We start from the raw sequence: 12704 nt of genomic DNA on the forward strand, positions 1-12704 counted from the left end.
ACAAAGGGGCTTCTGTCCTGCCAGCCCCTCCCTCACAGAGCAACTGACCCACAAATGGGTTATGTAACCATGGCCTAGACAGGCAGGGGCTTGGCCCGAGTCCGGCTGGACCTGAGCCCATGGGGAGGATGTTGGGGGGCTCCCCTCCTATGGCAGGCAGCTGGTGTGAGCTAGGACCAGGGAGGCCCCAGGAGGAGACTGGAGTCCCAAAGGGAGGGCTTGGGCCCCTTGGGCTTCAAGTATCTGACCCCGCAGATGAGGTGGCCATTCTTGTGTGGTCACTCGGGCACTGGGCCACTTGCCTGCCCTCCCCTTCCTGCCCTGCTGTGTGGGGCTCGCCTATCCTGGCCAGGCCCAGGGCTGGGAGTGAGGGGAGGTGGCATCCTAGAAATGCAAGTCTTCTCCCAGAGACACCCCCATTTCCGGGTGTCCCAGCCTTCCCAGGCCACCCCCAGCCCATCTGGATCCTTCTGAGAGACAGATTGGGCTGGCTCTCTCCCTCCCACCCTCAGCAGGTGCTCAGCCAGCGTCCCAAGGGAGGGGGAACATGTGCACATGTGTGTGCGCCCGTGTGGGTGCACAGCCCTGGCTTCTGTCCTCAGGCGGGGATGGACCTGGAGACCTTGGCCTTTTAAAGCTCCCAACATCTTAGTGTAGTGGGAAACCCAGGTCCAAAAGCTGGTACCTGGAGCTGAGTGTAGGGAACATAGTTGAATGAATGAATAAATGTTTCTAGACTAAAGACCTAGATTTGGCCCCGAGCCTGCCAGGGAGCCAGCCAGCACCCTCTGCCTGCTCTTAGGCTGCCTAGAGGGGGCTGGGACCCAGGCAGGCCTCAGCAGGGGCTGGACAAAGCCTCCCTCACTTGTCTCCTTCCCCCTCCCAGAGCTCCTGGGCTCCACCAAGAAGATCAACGTCAACTTCCAAGACCCGGATGGGTGAGTTCTAAGCCAGGGAGATGCCAGTCTGGGATGGGGGCTGGTCCCTGGGGCAGGCGGGGTGCCCTGGTCCTTTCCCACATGTGTTTGTCTCCTGCCCTAGCTTCTCCGCCCTGCACCATGCGGCCCTGAATGGCAACACAGAATTGATCACGCTGCTGCTGGAAGCCCAGGCCGCTGTGGACATCAAGGACAACAAAGGCAAGGCCTGTCGGGAGCCTCGGAGCCAGGGGCAGGTGGCTGAGGTCAGGGTTCCCAGAGACCTGGGTGGTCCCGTGACTGAAGTCTGCCCAGGGTCTCAGGCTGGGTCTAGGCAGGTCCTCATGGGATCCACATCCTGGAGGTCAAGGGTGAGCTCGGACAGAGGCAAGCTCCCAATGGCCCCTGCCTGCCCCCAGGCATGCGGCCACTGCACTATGCGGCCTGGCAGGGTCGGAAGGAGCCCATGAAGCTGGTGCTAAAGGCGGGCTCGGCGGTGAACATCCCATCGGACGAGGGCCACATCCCCCTCCACCTGGCAGCCCAGCACGGTCACTATGACGTGGTGAGGTCCACCTCAGGGGTGGCAGGGTGCCTGGGGCGGTGTGAGCCTGGTGGATGCCCTGGGCCTGACTGCACTCTGCGGGCCCCTCAGTCTGAGATGCTGCTGCAGCACCAGTCCAACCCGTGCATGGTGGACAACTCGGGGAAGACGCCCCTGGACCTGGCCTGTGAGTTCGGCCGCGTTGGGGTAAGTCTCCCGGGAGCTGAGCGGCGCTCCCATCTTCTCTGCCTTCCTTTCCTGGGGCTGGAGTTGGAGACAGACCTGCAAGCCCGCACCCCATTTCTGGGCCCCCCTACTTTGACCCCTCCTTCAAGGTGGTCCAGCTGCTCCTGAGCAGCAATATGTGTGCGGCCTTGCTGGAGCCCCGGCCGGGGGACACCACTGACCCCAATGGCACCAGCCCCTTGCACCTGGCAGCCAAGAATGGCCATATTGACATCATCAGGTATGGCCGTGTGGGGGCGCGGGGAGGGGTACCCAGCTCCGGGGGGTCCTGCTCCTGGCTTGGTGACAAGATGGGAGTGGTCAGGGAGCTGTGGGCACGTGGTCAGGCTTCTGGATGCCGAGGACGCCTCTAGCCGCCCACATCATGGCTTTCTCATGGCCCTGCCACTTGCTAGGTGACCTTGTGTCTAACTTCCCTGAGCCTCAGTTTTCCCATCTATATGGTGGGTATATATGGTGGGTATCACAGCATATATACATCCAGCATACATACGAGATAACCACTACGAAGGGTTAGCACAGAGCCGGTCACTGTCCGATACCATGTTGTCAGGGAGGTGGGCAGGGCTGGCTCATCCTCAGGCCCTTGGAAATTGGGGCTCATCTGTGAAGTGCTGGGGCAGAGGGCTCCTGCTGTAGGCCCTGCCTGCTCCCCCTGCCTTCCTGCCAGACTCCTCCTCCAAGCTGGCATTGACATTAACCGCCAGACCAAGTCCGGCACGGCCCTGCATGAGGCCGCTCTCTGCGGGAAGACGGAAGTGGTTCGGCTGCTGCTGGATGTGAGTTGGGAGCCCAGGGGAAGCTGGGGCCGGGTGGGGACGTGGGGGGGCTCCTGACCGGCCTTACCCCGGCACATGCAGAATGGGATCAACGCCCACGTGAGGAACACCTACAGCCAGACAGCCCTGGACATCGTGCACCAGTTCACCACATCCCAGGCTGGCAAGGAGATCAAGCAGCTGTTGCGAGGTGGGCCCAGGTGGGGCCGGGGGACTGGGATGGGGCCTGGGCCAGGCCGGTTTGCAGAACTGGGGGTTCCACCTTCTGTGTCCCCAGAGGCCTCAGCGGCTCTGCAGGTCCGGGCAACCAAGGATTATTGCAATAATTATGATTTGACCAGCCTGAACGTGAAAGCTGGGGACATCATCACGGTAAGGAGGGCCTGGATGCAGGGATGGGTGGGACCTGGGACACTCACCCCACAACACCCCCTGCAGCAGCTGGGGAGTCTGGGGTTCTGGGAGGGGGCCCAGGTCACCCACCAGCTTGACCTGGAAGCCTCCCTGAGTGTTCCCCCACCTCACCTGGCCAGGTCCTTGAGCAGCATCCAGACGGCCGGTGGAAGGGCTGTATCCACGACAACCGGACAGGCAATGACCGGGTGGGCTACTTCCCATCCTCCCTGGGCGAGGCCATTGTCAAGCGAGCAGGCAAGTCCCACCCAGGCCTGGGCTCGGGCCGGAAGGAAGCAAGTGCATGTGTGTGTTGGGTGGCAGGACCAGGACCGAGCTCTAGCCATTGCTGGGGGTGGGGTCCCAAGTGGTGTCCAGCAGTGCGTCCTGCCAGGTGTCTCCTTCTCGGTGTCCTGCCCATTCCTTCACTTATTCAGCAGACATTGCCCACCAGCCACTAGGAATAAATGGAGACCCAGGTGGACATCATTTCTGCTCTCAAGGAGCCCTTCCCCGGGAGGGAGGGGAGCAGGGAACAGTGAAGGAGACCCGGAAAGAAATGTACCAACCAGTGACACAGAGAACGTGGTTTAGACAGGGTGGTCAGAGAAGGCCCTGAGAAACGGAAGGGACCGGCCACAGGCAGAGCAGTCCATCAGTCCAAGCAGCAGGAACTGCATGTGCAAAGGCACCGAGGCAGGAAAGAGCATGACATGTGTACAGGGCCAAAGGCTAGCATGGCTGGTGCAGAGCGAGGGAGAGGGGCAGGACATGGCTACAGGGCCGTAGAGTAGTTTCAGACAGGAGACTAGTGAGATCCGGAGGCGGACATGTGGGGTGAAAGAGCAGAGGGGTCCAGTTAGCGGGTGTAGCCAGCCCACCCATGGTAATCTAGTTCCCTGCCCTCAGGCTCCTGGGTGCCTCTTCCCTCCCTCTTGCTCTCCTGACACAGAGGAGGTTGCACCCTCTGGCAATGTGCATCTACCTCCCACGGGACCACAGGGCCACTGTTAGAACAGCTTGGCTTGGGCCCCTCTCTGCCACACTCCTGCCCTCAAATGTGTGGGGTGAGGAGGGGTCTTCTGAGGGTCTCTCAGCTCCTTGGAGACAGCCAGGGCAGGGGGAGGCTGTAGTGCTGACCCCCAAGCCATGCATGTGCTCTGCTCTGCCCAGGCTCAGGGGCTGGGTCAGGGGACGCCCTCCTCTCGGTGTTAGGCCCCCAGGCCTTGGCTGGTCTGGGACTCAGGCTGTGCTCGGCTCACAGGCTCCCGAGCAGGCACCGAACCAAGCCCAACCCAGGGAGGCAGCACGTCGGGACCCTCTGCACCCCATGAAGAGATCTGGGTGCTAAGGAAGCCTTTTGCAGGTAGGTGGGGGTCCTCTGGAGGGCAAGAATGGCAGCACTTCTGCAAGGCATCCCCCAGGCTGGGCAGGGCAAGTACCAGCTCATGTTCCCTCGTGCTGGCAGGTGGGGACCGCAGTGGCAGCTTGAGCAGTGTGTCCGGTGGCCGGAGCAGTGGCACCCACACCCTGCACGCAGGCTCTGAAGGGGTCAAGGTAGGTGGGGTGGTGGCAGGGCAAGGGTGGCTTGGGCTCAGAGTAGCGCTGGCCAGCCAGCCGGCCTGTCTGGGTTGCAGCTCTTGGCCACAGTGCTCTCCCAGAAGTCTGTCTCCGAGTCCAGCCCTGGGGACAGCCCTGTCAAGCCTCCGGAGGGCTCCACAGGTAAGAGCAAGGACACAGCACAACGGGTCTGGCAGGGAGGTGGCCCCTGAGCAGCCCTTGCCCCACCATACGCTCTCATCCCAGGCGCGGCCCGGGCCCAGCCTCCAGCGGCCCATGCTGGGCAGGTCTATGCGGAACAGCCACCCAAGAAGCCGGAGCCGGCGGCAGAGGGCAAGGTATAGGGCCTGGGCCAGCTGCATGGAGGGGCACCCGGGTAGCCTGCCTGGCCTGGCCACGGTTCAGCTGGGGGCCCTGACAGGCCAGCCCCGTCCTTCTGTCTGTCAGTCTGTGTGTGTAGGTGTTGTCTATTGTGCGTGTGAGGTAGTGTATCTAAGAAGTGTGACACAAGTGTGAGGTGCATGTGTGGGTGGTGTGACTACGAGGTGAGCACGTGTGCCTGTGTGTGTACGTGTGAAAGGGCATGGGTGTGAAATGAGATAAGGTGTGTACGTGAGATGGAGCCTGTGTGCGTGACCTGCGTACTGGGGAAGGCGTGAGCTGCTGGCTGAGTCCTGCATACCTCCGGGCAGAGCCCACCTTCCAGGGAGTGAAGGGCAGTGCTGAGGCCCCATTCCCAGAGCCCCTCCCATGGGGCCACATTGCAGGGTGTTCCTGGTACAGGAAGGGGGGGTAGGGACGGTCAGGGAAGCTGGACCCTCCTGGTGGACATCATGGAAGGAGGCTGCAATGCTGGGAGATGCTTGAGACGGCGGCATCCAGGACCACAGTGGCGGGAGCACTGGTGCCAGACTGACCGGGGCCTAGCAGCAGATGGACCAGCGGACAGCAGACTGAGCTTGCACAGAGAAGGAGGCACCTTGGTGGCTGGGTTGCGAGCCTGGCGGGTGGGCGGGCAGGTGGGCGGGTGGGCCTGCAGTGGGTGCCTTGTGTCTTCCAGAGTGCTGAGGCTGTTAGCCAGTGGCTCGCCACGTTCCAGCTACAGCTGTATGCCCCCAACTTCCTCTGCGCTGGCTACGACCTGCCCACCATCAGCCGCATGACCCCTGAGGTGAGCTGCCTGAACGCTGCTCACCAGCCAGGACCCAGAAATGGGCCCCTAGCCTCCAGCTAAGGGGCCTCTCCTCTACCTAGGACCTCACAGCCATCGGGGTCACCAAGCCGGGCCATCGGAAGAAGATCACAGCAGAAATCAGTGGCCTGAGCATCCCCGACTGGCTGCCTGAGCACAAACCCGTAAGGCCCTCTGTACCCTGGTGGATGGGCCCAGGATGGGCAGACAGACAAACTGCTTCCCTGGCTACCGCTCTCCATGCCATCTGGGCTCCAGGGAGAGGAGAGCAGAGGATGGCTCCCCAGCAGTGACCCGCCTGGATGGCCTCTGTCCATCACAGGCACTGGGGCCAGCCTCCCTGAGGCAGGGACAGGGGTGACAACCTGTGTGGGCTGTCAGGGCAAGGGGAGAGTCCCCCTCTCCACTACATGCTCCCGCAGACCCCCTCCACACTCAGGCACCCATACAGGGACACCTGGCACCCCTGTGACGCTGCCCATCACACACCTACCCAGACACCACAAAGGGGCCTGCATCGATGGATGTGCTTGCTTGCACACACCTGGGCACACGCGTGGGGATGTGTGAGCGTGCTTCATGTACACAGACAGCACATGTGCACTGAATATATTCAAGGTGCCCATTGATGATAGCACGCATACACCCACACATTCGGCTGCATGGGCCGGCTGCACTGACGGCTGACACCCACATGGACCACAGGCTGTGCTGTTTCTAACAGGCATCCAGGTGGTGGGACAGGTTCTGGGCCAGGAGAAGGTGGGCCCAGGGCCTGTTGCACTGATGCTGCCTCTCTGGTCCTCATGTCGAGCTGTGGTTCCCCATCCATCGATGGGGGAGATGCCGTGGCCCCCAAAAGCCCTCAGGGCCATGAGTCAGGACAGCTCATCTGCCCCACTGTGCCCCACTCAGTCAGCGGCTCAGGGATCCTCCCAGCAAGCAAGTCTGGGCCTTACTTTGCTCCATGCACCCAGGGGTGACCGAGTATGCTGTGTGGGTGTACGAGTGATGTCCAGCTGGGAGTGTGGACAGGTGGATGCCATTCAGGAAGCCACTGGGTGATTCTGGGTGAAGACCATTGTGGCTGTTTGCACACGTGTGATGTGGCCGTATGACCGTGCCTGATGCAAGTGGAGAAATGGTGAGGGTGTGAGTGTGACACAAAGGCGTATCAGTGCCTGGGTATGGCTGGGATGTGGGATGTGTGTGTGTGTGTACTGTGTGTCTGTGTCCATGATGTGTGGGGTGTGTCCACCTGGGTGCTGTCCCCATGGCTGCCTCGGCAGGAGAGGAAATATATTCTTCCCCGTCCCCTAAACGGTGTCCTGAGCATAGGGTCGCCTCTGTGTGTGTTTGCGTGTGTGTGCATATGTGTGTGTGAGCTGGCCTTGAGCTCCTGCTAAGGCTGCACTGTCTCCAAAGCTGACACCTCTGGCCTGTGTTTGTCCTCTGTCTGCCGGGCTGGCCCGGTGCCCCTCCCCCAGCAGCTCCAAGTAGCAGCCAGCTGTGGCTGCCCTCTCTGTGTCCTGCCCTGTAGGCTAACCTGGCTGTGTGGCTCTCCATGATTGGCCTGGCCCAGTACTACAAGGTTCTGGTGGACAACGGCTACGAGAATATCGACTTCATCACTGACATCACCTGGGAGGACCTGCAGGAGATTGGAATCACCAAGCTGGGTGAGGCCCTGGCCCCCACCACCTCCTGGTCCTTGCCACCCTCCCCGGCCTGACCTGCCCCGTGCCCCACTCAGGACACCAGAAGAAGCTGATGCTGGCAGTGAGGAAACTGGCAGAGCTGCAGAAGGCAGAGTACGCCAAGTACGATGGGGGACCCCTGCGCCGGAAGGCGCCGCAGTCGCTTGAAGTCATGGCCATTGAGTCGCCGCCCCCACCTGAGCCTGCCCCAGCTGACTGCCAATCTCCTAAGATGACCACTTTCCAGGACAGCGAGCTCAGCGGTGAGCTGCAGGCTGCCATGACTGGCCCAGCAGAGGGGGCCACTGCTGCTGCCGAAAAGCCCTCCAACCACCTGCCGCCCACTCCAAGGGCTTCCATGCGTCAGGAACCCAGCCTGGGTGGGCGGGCACGGCACATGAGCAGCTCACAGGAGCTGCTGGGTGATGGGCCCCCTGGGCCTGGCAGCCCCATGTCACGAAGTCAGGAGTACCTGCTGGATGAGGGGCCAGCCCCTGGTACCTCGCCCAAGGAGGCTCGGCCTGGCCGTCACAGCCACAGTGTCAAGCGGGCCAGTGTGCCCCCAGTACCTGGCAAGCCACGGCAGGTCCTTCCACCAGGTGCCAGCCCTTTCACACCCCCCCAGACTCCCACTAAAGCTCGGCCAGGTTCCCCCCAGGCCCTGGGGGGGCCTCATGGTCCAGCCCCAGCCACGGCCAAGGTGAAGCCCACCCCACAGCTGCTGCCACCGACAGAGCGACCCATGTCACCCCGCTCGCTGCCTCAGTCACCCACACACCGCGGCTTTGCCTATGTGCTTCCCCAGCCTGTGGAGAGCGAGGCGGGGCCAGCTGCTCCAGGGCCTGCACCTGCTCCTGCACCCGTGCCCATGCTGTGCCTGCCCCCTGAGGCCGATATGGAGCCAGGGCGGCCCAAGAAACGTGCCCACAGCTTGAATCGCTACGCAGCATCTGACAGCGAGCCGGAGCGGGACGAGCTGCTGGTGCCAGCCGTTGCAGGGCCCTATGCCACAGTCCAGCGGCGTGTAGGCCGAAGCCACTCAGTGCGGGCCCCCGCCGGTGCTGACAAGAACGTCAACCGCAGCCAGTCCTTCGCTGTACGTCCCCGAAAGAAGGGGCCTCCACCACCCCCTCCCAAGCGCTCCAGCTCAGCCATGGCCAGTGCCAACCTGGCTGATGAGTCGGCACCAGATGCTGAGACTGAGGGGGCTGGGACTGAGGATGGTCGGCTGGGAGTCCGGGCACAGCGCCGGCGGGCTAGTGACCTGGCTGGCAGTGTGGACACAGGTAGTGCTGGCAGTGTGAAGAGCATTGCAGCCATGCTCGAGCTGTCATCCATTGGGGGTGGGGGCCGGGCAGCCCGTAGGCCCCCTGAGGGCCACCCCATGCCTCGCCCTGCTAGCCCGGAGCCAGGCCGGGTGGCCACGGTATTGGCCTCAGTGAAGCACAAGGAGGCCATCGGGCCTGACGGCGAGGTGGTGAACCGGCGCCGCACCCTCAGTGGGCCCGTCACAGGACTTCTGGCCACTGCCCGTCGGGGGCCTGCAGAACCGGCAGGGCCTGCAGATCATGGCCATTTTGTGGAGGATGGCACTGCCCGGCAGCGGCCTCGAGGTCCGGCCAAGGGCGAGGCGAGTGGGGAGGGCCCACCCCTGGCCCGGGTGGAGGCCAGTGCCACACTCAAGAGGCGCATACGAGCCAAGCAGAGCCAGCAGGAGAATGTCAAGTTCATCTTGACTGAGTCTGACACAGTCAAGCGCCGGCCAAAGGCCAAGGAGCGGGAGGCAGGTCCTGAGCCACCCCCACCACTGTCTGTGTACCAGAATGGCACAGGCACGATGCGCCGCCGACCGGCCTCTGAACAGGCTGGGCCCCTGGAGCTGCCCCCACCACCCCCACCTGCCGAGCCCCCACCCTCTGACCTGATGCACTTGCCCCCGCTGCCCCCACCAGACAGTGATGCCCGGAAGCCAGCCAAGCCGCCTGTCTCTCCCAAGCCTATCCTGGCTCAGCCAGTGCCCAAGGTCCAGGGGTCGCCCACGCCTGCCTCCAAGAAGGTGCCGCTGCCAGGTCCAGGAAGCCCAGGTAGGTGAGGAAGCCAGCTGGGGAAGGGCCCCCACCCCACCTCCCCACTCCATGGTCTCAGGGTTCTTCCCCTTTTTGGATTTGATGGCAGCCAGGTGGAGTGGGGTGGGAAATTGTCTTCAGACCCTCTCATCCCTCCACCGATAGGGCAATTCTGCCAGCCCAGAGTTGGGAGGAGAGTAGCTGGTCACGTTGCTAGGGGGAGGCACAGAAACCCATGAAGGGTAGCAGCTGTGGAGGGAGGACAGGTGCACAATGCTGGATGGATCAGGGAGGACTATGACCCGGCTAGAGAGTGATCCCAGCACAGGAGGAAGAGGAGAAGCTTCCGGGTAGAAGGATCAGAGGTGCAAAGGCCCTGTGGCATTCAAGCAACGGAAGGGCCAGTGGCTGCAGCTGCTACACCTGGAGGGGGATACAGGTTGGGGTGGACTGCGCCGGGTTTGAAAGCAGTGACGCGAGCAAGTTTGCACGGGGTAGCGCGCCCCCTGGCGGCCGCGGGCCGGCTAGGGGCAGAGAGGTAGCACTGGAGAGGGAGGTATCTCAGCTCCTGGGTGCGAGCTGAGGCGCTGCGGTGGGGCTTGTGCCAGGATGGGCAGCGCGGCCTACCGTCGCGGTGCGAGTTTCTTCCTCCTACCCGCAGAGGTGAAGCGTGCTCACTGCACGCCGCCGCCCGTGTCTCCCAAACCGCCGCCGCCGCCCACGGCGCCCAAGCCGACCAAGGCCGCGGCGGGGCTGCAGTCAGGCAGCGCCAGCCCGTCACCCTCGCCCTCGCCGGCGCGTCAGCCGCCCGCCGCCCTCGCCAAACCGGCCAGCACGCCGCCCTCTCTGAGCGCCAGCCCAGCCAAGCCCCCGTCTCCCGGCGCGCCGGCGCTACACGTGCCGGCTAAGCCGCCGCGTGCGGCCGCCGCCGCCGCAGCCGCCGCCGTCGTCGTCGTCGCCGGGCCTCCCGCCGCGCCCGACGGCGCCTCGCCCGGCGACAGCGCCCGGCAGAAGCTGGAGGAGACGAGCGCGTGCCTGGCGGCGGCGCTGCAAGCCGTAGAAGAAAAGATCCGGCAGGAGGACGCGCAGGGCCCGCGGTAGGTGCGGGGCGAAATCTGGGGTGGGCGCGGAGGTGATTTGTGCGCCGCTCTGGTCCGTGCAAATCCGAGGATGCTGTGTAGGGGCTGGGGCGGAGACACCCGCCCTTTACACTGCGGGGTGTGGCCGAGGTGGGTGGGATTTGCCCTCCACCCCAGGTCATTTACATTCTGAGGCTGAAGTGAATGAGCTGGCCTCGAGGGCAGGGCGGGGCCGAGATCGTGGGGGCGTGGTCTAATGCCTCCGCCCCTCGCACAGCTGGATTGAATGAGGGCGTGGTCTCGGGGCGGGGCTTGGCGCGAGACCCGAGCTGGGCGTTCTTCGGCCCCAAGCCTCTCTTCGCTCACACTGCGCGGTTCCCTAGCCCATCGGCCGCGGAGGAGAAGAGCACCGGCAGTATCCTGGACGACATCGGCAGCATGTTTGATGACCTGGCGGACCAGCTGGACGCCATGCTGGAGTGATGAGGCCCACGTTGAGCATGCCCGCGCCACCCGGGCTCTGGCCTACACACTGACCTTTACCTCAGGATGGGCACCTCTGGGCGAGGCGCGAGTGAGCGGGGCGGTGGGCCAAGGGGGGCCGGGTGCAGAGGACTGCCCGTCAGACGGCCGTGGCTATGAGGCGGGGGCGGGTCGTGCTGCCCAGCCCCTGCACAAGCACAACTCCTGCCCCCTGGGCCCAGGCAGGATGCCCAGCCTGGAGGACTGCCTGGCCAGGGGACCCAAGGGCTCTGGACAGATGCTGCTGCCCTGCGGGTGCCCGCCCCTGTCTGCTGCTCCCTGTGCAATAACTGCTGGGCCACCTGCCCACCCACCTCCAGGCTCTGCCCACTGTATGTACAGGAGGGGCAGTCCCTGACCCCCCTGTCCTGAGTACAGGCTGGGCCTGCCCTGGCAGGCAGCAAGAGGGGACAGCTGCTGTAGGTCCCTTCCCAATCTGTGGCAGAGCACAGGCCTATGCCCAGCACAGAACTGCCCATTGGGGACCTCTGCCAGCCACTCTGGCACAGCACAAGGGGCTGGGGTCGGGCCCCCGGCCCCAATGTACCCCCCAGAATATAAGCTATTGAGAGTATTAATTTATTGGGAATGAGCTGAGGCAGATTTCCCCAGAGAAACAAAAAAGTATAACTTTAACAAATATATATTTAAAGAAAAAAATATTATTGATTCTATAGAAAACCATTTACCATCTGCAAGGACACTGGAGTCTAGCTCAAGACAAAAGCTGTTAGAGGCCCTGGCCGTTGTCTGTTCATCCTTCCGGCCAGGAGTGGCCAGACTCCTGGCCCAGTAGCACAAAAAGGAGGCTGGGGTCTGGGGAAGGGTCCATGCACCACCAGGGCCTCCTCTGCTCTCTCCTAACTTCTCTGCGTCTGAAGAACTCAAAGGATGTGCCTTGCTGCTGGGCTGTGTCCTCCACGCCGTGGACACGGGAGGGCTCCCTCCTTTCTGGGGGGTGCTGCTGTGAGGGTCCTCCTGGGCTTTACGGGAGCTGTGCACACCGCGTGGTGAACGTGGCACGTCAGCCAAGTGATAGCAGTGGGAGCAGGGCGTGCATGCCGGGCTGTGTGTGGCACGTGAGGGTGTGCCTGACCCTCCTTCCCCAGGCCCGGAGCAGCCAGCCAGCCCACCCCCCACTCGAGTTCCCACGGACGCTTCTGCTCGTGGTCCAAGGCTATGTTGTGTGGTTGTTCTTGCCCTCTTTCTCTTTCCTCTCCCCCCGCCCCTCCAAAAAGTACTGACTGGCCTCCTCTATTGTGTTTGCTGATCCACGTGTGTTGGGCACAACTTTGACATTTCTTAAAAAAAAAAAAAAAAGTTAAAAATGCCAAAAACCAGCGATTGTGATGTGGGTGGGTGGAAGGGGTCAGCCTAGGTGGCGTCTGGGCGTGTGAGGCCCCTTCCAGCTGTCATGCCACGATGCTTTCCCTAGTGGATGGTAAGCACCTGGCCATCCACCTGGCCTCTCAGTGGGTGGCCCAGGCTGGGGCTCCAGCAGGCAGGGAGGGGGGTCTGGGCAGGGAGCTACTGTTGGCTGGCTGTCAATAAACAGCAGAAAACGGAGCTGCTTGGCTCACTTTTTGGGGGTTGTGTTGGAGAGAGTGGGGGGCTAGCCCATTCCTGGCAGGAAGGGGAAGTCATAGAGTGCTACATCCTGGGGTCGACAGACAACAGGAGCCACTTTGTGGTCCCTCCCAAGTCCCCCT

At 63.0% G+C, this 12704-nt stretch overlaps 1 protein-coding gene across 3 annotated transcripts in view; it reads left to right on the plus strand.

The window, feature by feature from the left end:
• Positions 1-12561, plus strand: part of CASKIN1 (CASK interacting protein 1) — a 26857-nt gene extending 14296 nt beyond the window's left edge. For 2 of the 3 annotated variants that reach the window (XM_019713121.3, XM_074322819.2), the window contains exons 2-20: positions 887-938; positions 1042-1139; positions 1337-1482; positions 1573-1668; positions 1797-1927; positions 2378-2486; positions 2568-2676; positions 2764-2858; positions 3020-3137; positions 4144-4245; positions 4348-4436; positions 4517-4601; positions 4686-4777; positions 5500-5610; positions 5694-5795; positions 7172-7310; positions 7385-9412; positions 10056-10491; positions 10857-12561. In XM_019713121.3, the coding sequence (XP_019568680.2) occupies positions 1339-1482; positions 1573-1668; positions 1797-1927; positions 2378-2486; positions 2568-2676; positions 2764-2858; positions 3020-3137; positions 4144-4245; positions 4348-4436; positions 4517-4601; positions 4686-4777; positions 5500-5610; positions 5694-5795; positions 7172-7310; positions 7385-9412; positions 10056-10491; positions 10857-10956 (4086 nt within the window). In that variant the 5' untranslated portion in view covers positions 887-938; positions 1042-1139; positions 1337-1338 and the 3' untranslated portion in view covers positions 10957-12561. The remainder of the gene's footprint in view (positions 1-886; positions 939-1041; positions 1140-1336; positions 1483-1572; positions 1669-1796; positions 1928-2377; positions 2487-2567; positions 2677-2763; positions 2859-3019; positions 3138-4143; positions 4246-4347; positions 4437-4516; positions 4602-4685; positions 4778-5499; positions 5611-5693; positions 5796-7171; positions 7311-7384; positions 9413-10055; positions 10492-10856) is intronic. The other variant, XM_074322820.2, reaches the window with a different exon arrangement.
• Positions 12562-12704: the final 143 nt, after the last annotated feature.

This window comes from Rhinolophus sinicus, chromosome 10 (assembly GCF_057876585.1).
Source record: "Rhinolophus sinicus isolate RSI-liver-muscle chromosome 10, RSI-T2T, whole genome shotgun sequence".
Classification (NCBI taxonomy): Eukaryota; Metazoa; Chordata; class Mammalia; order Chiroptera; family Rhinolophidae; genus Rhinolophus; species Rhinolophus sinicus.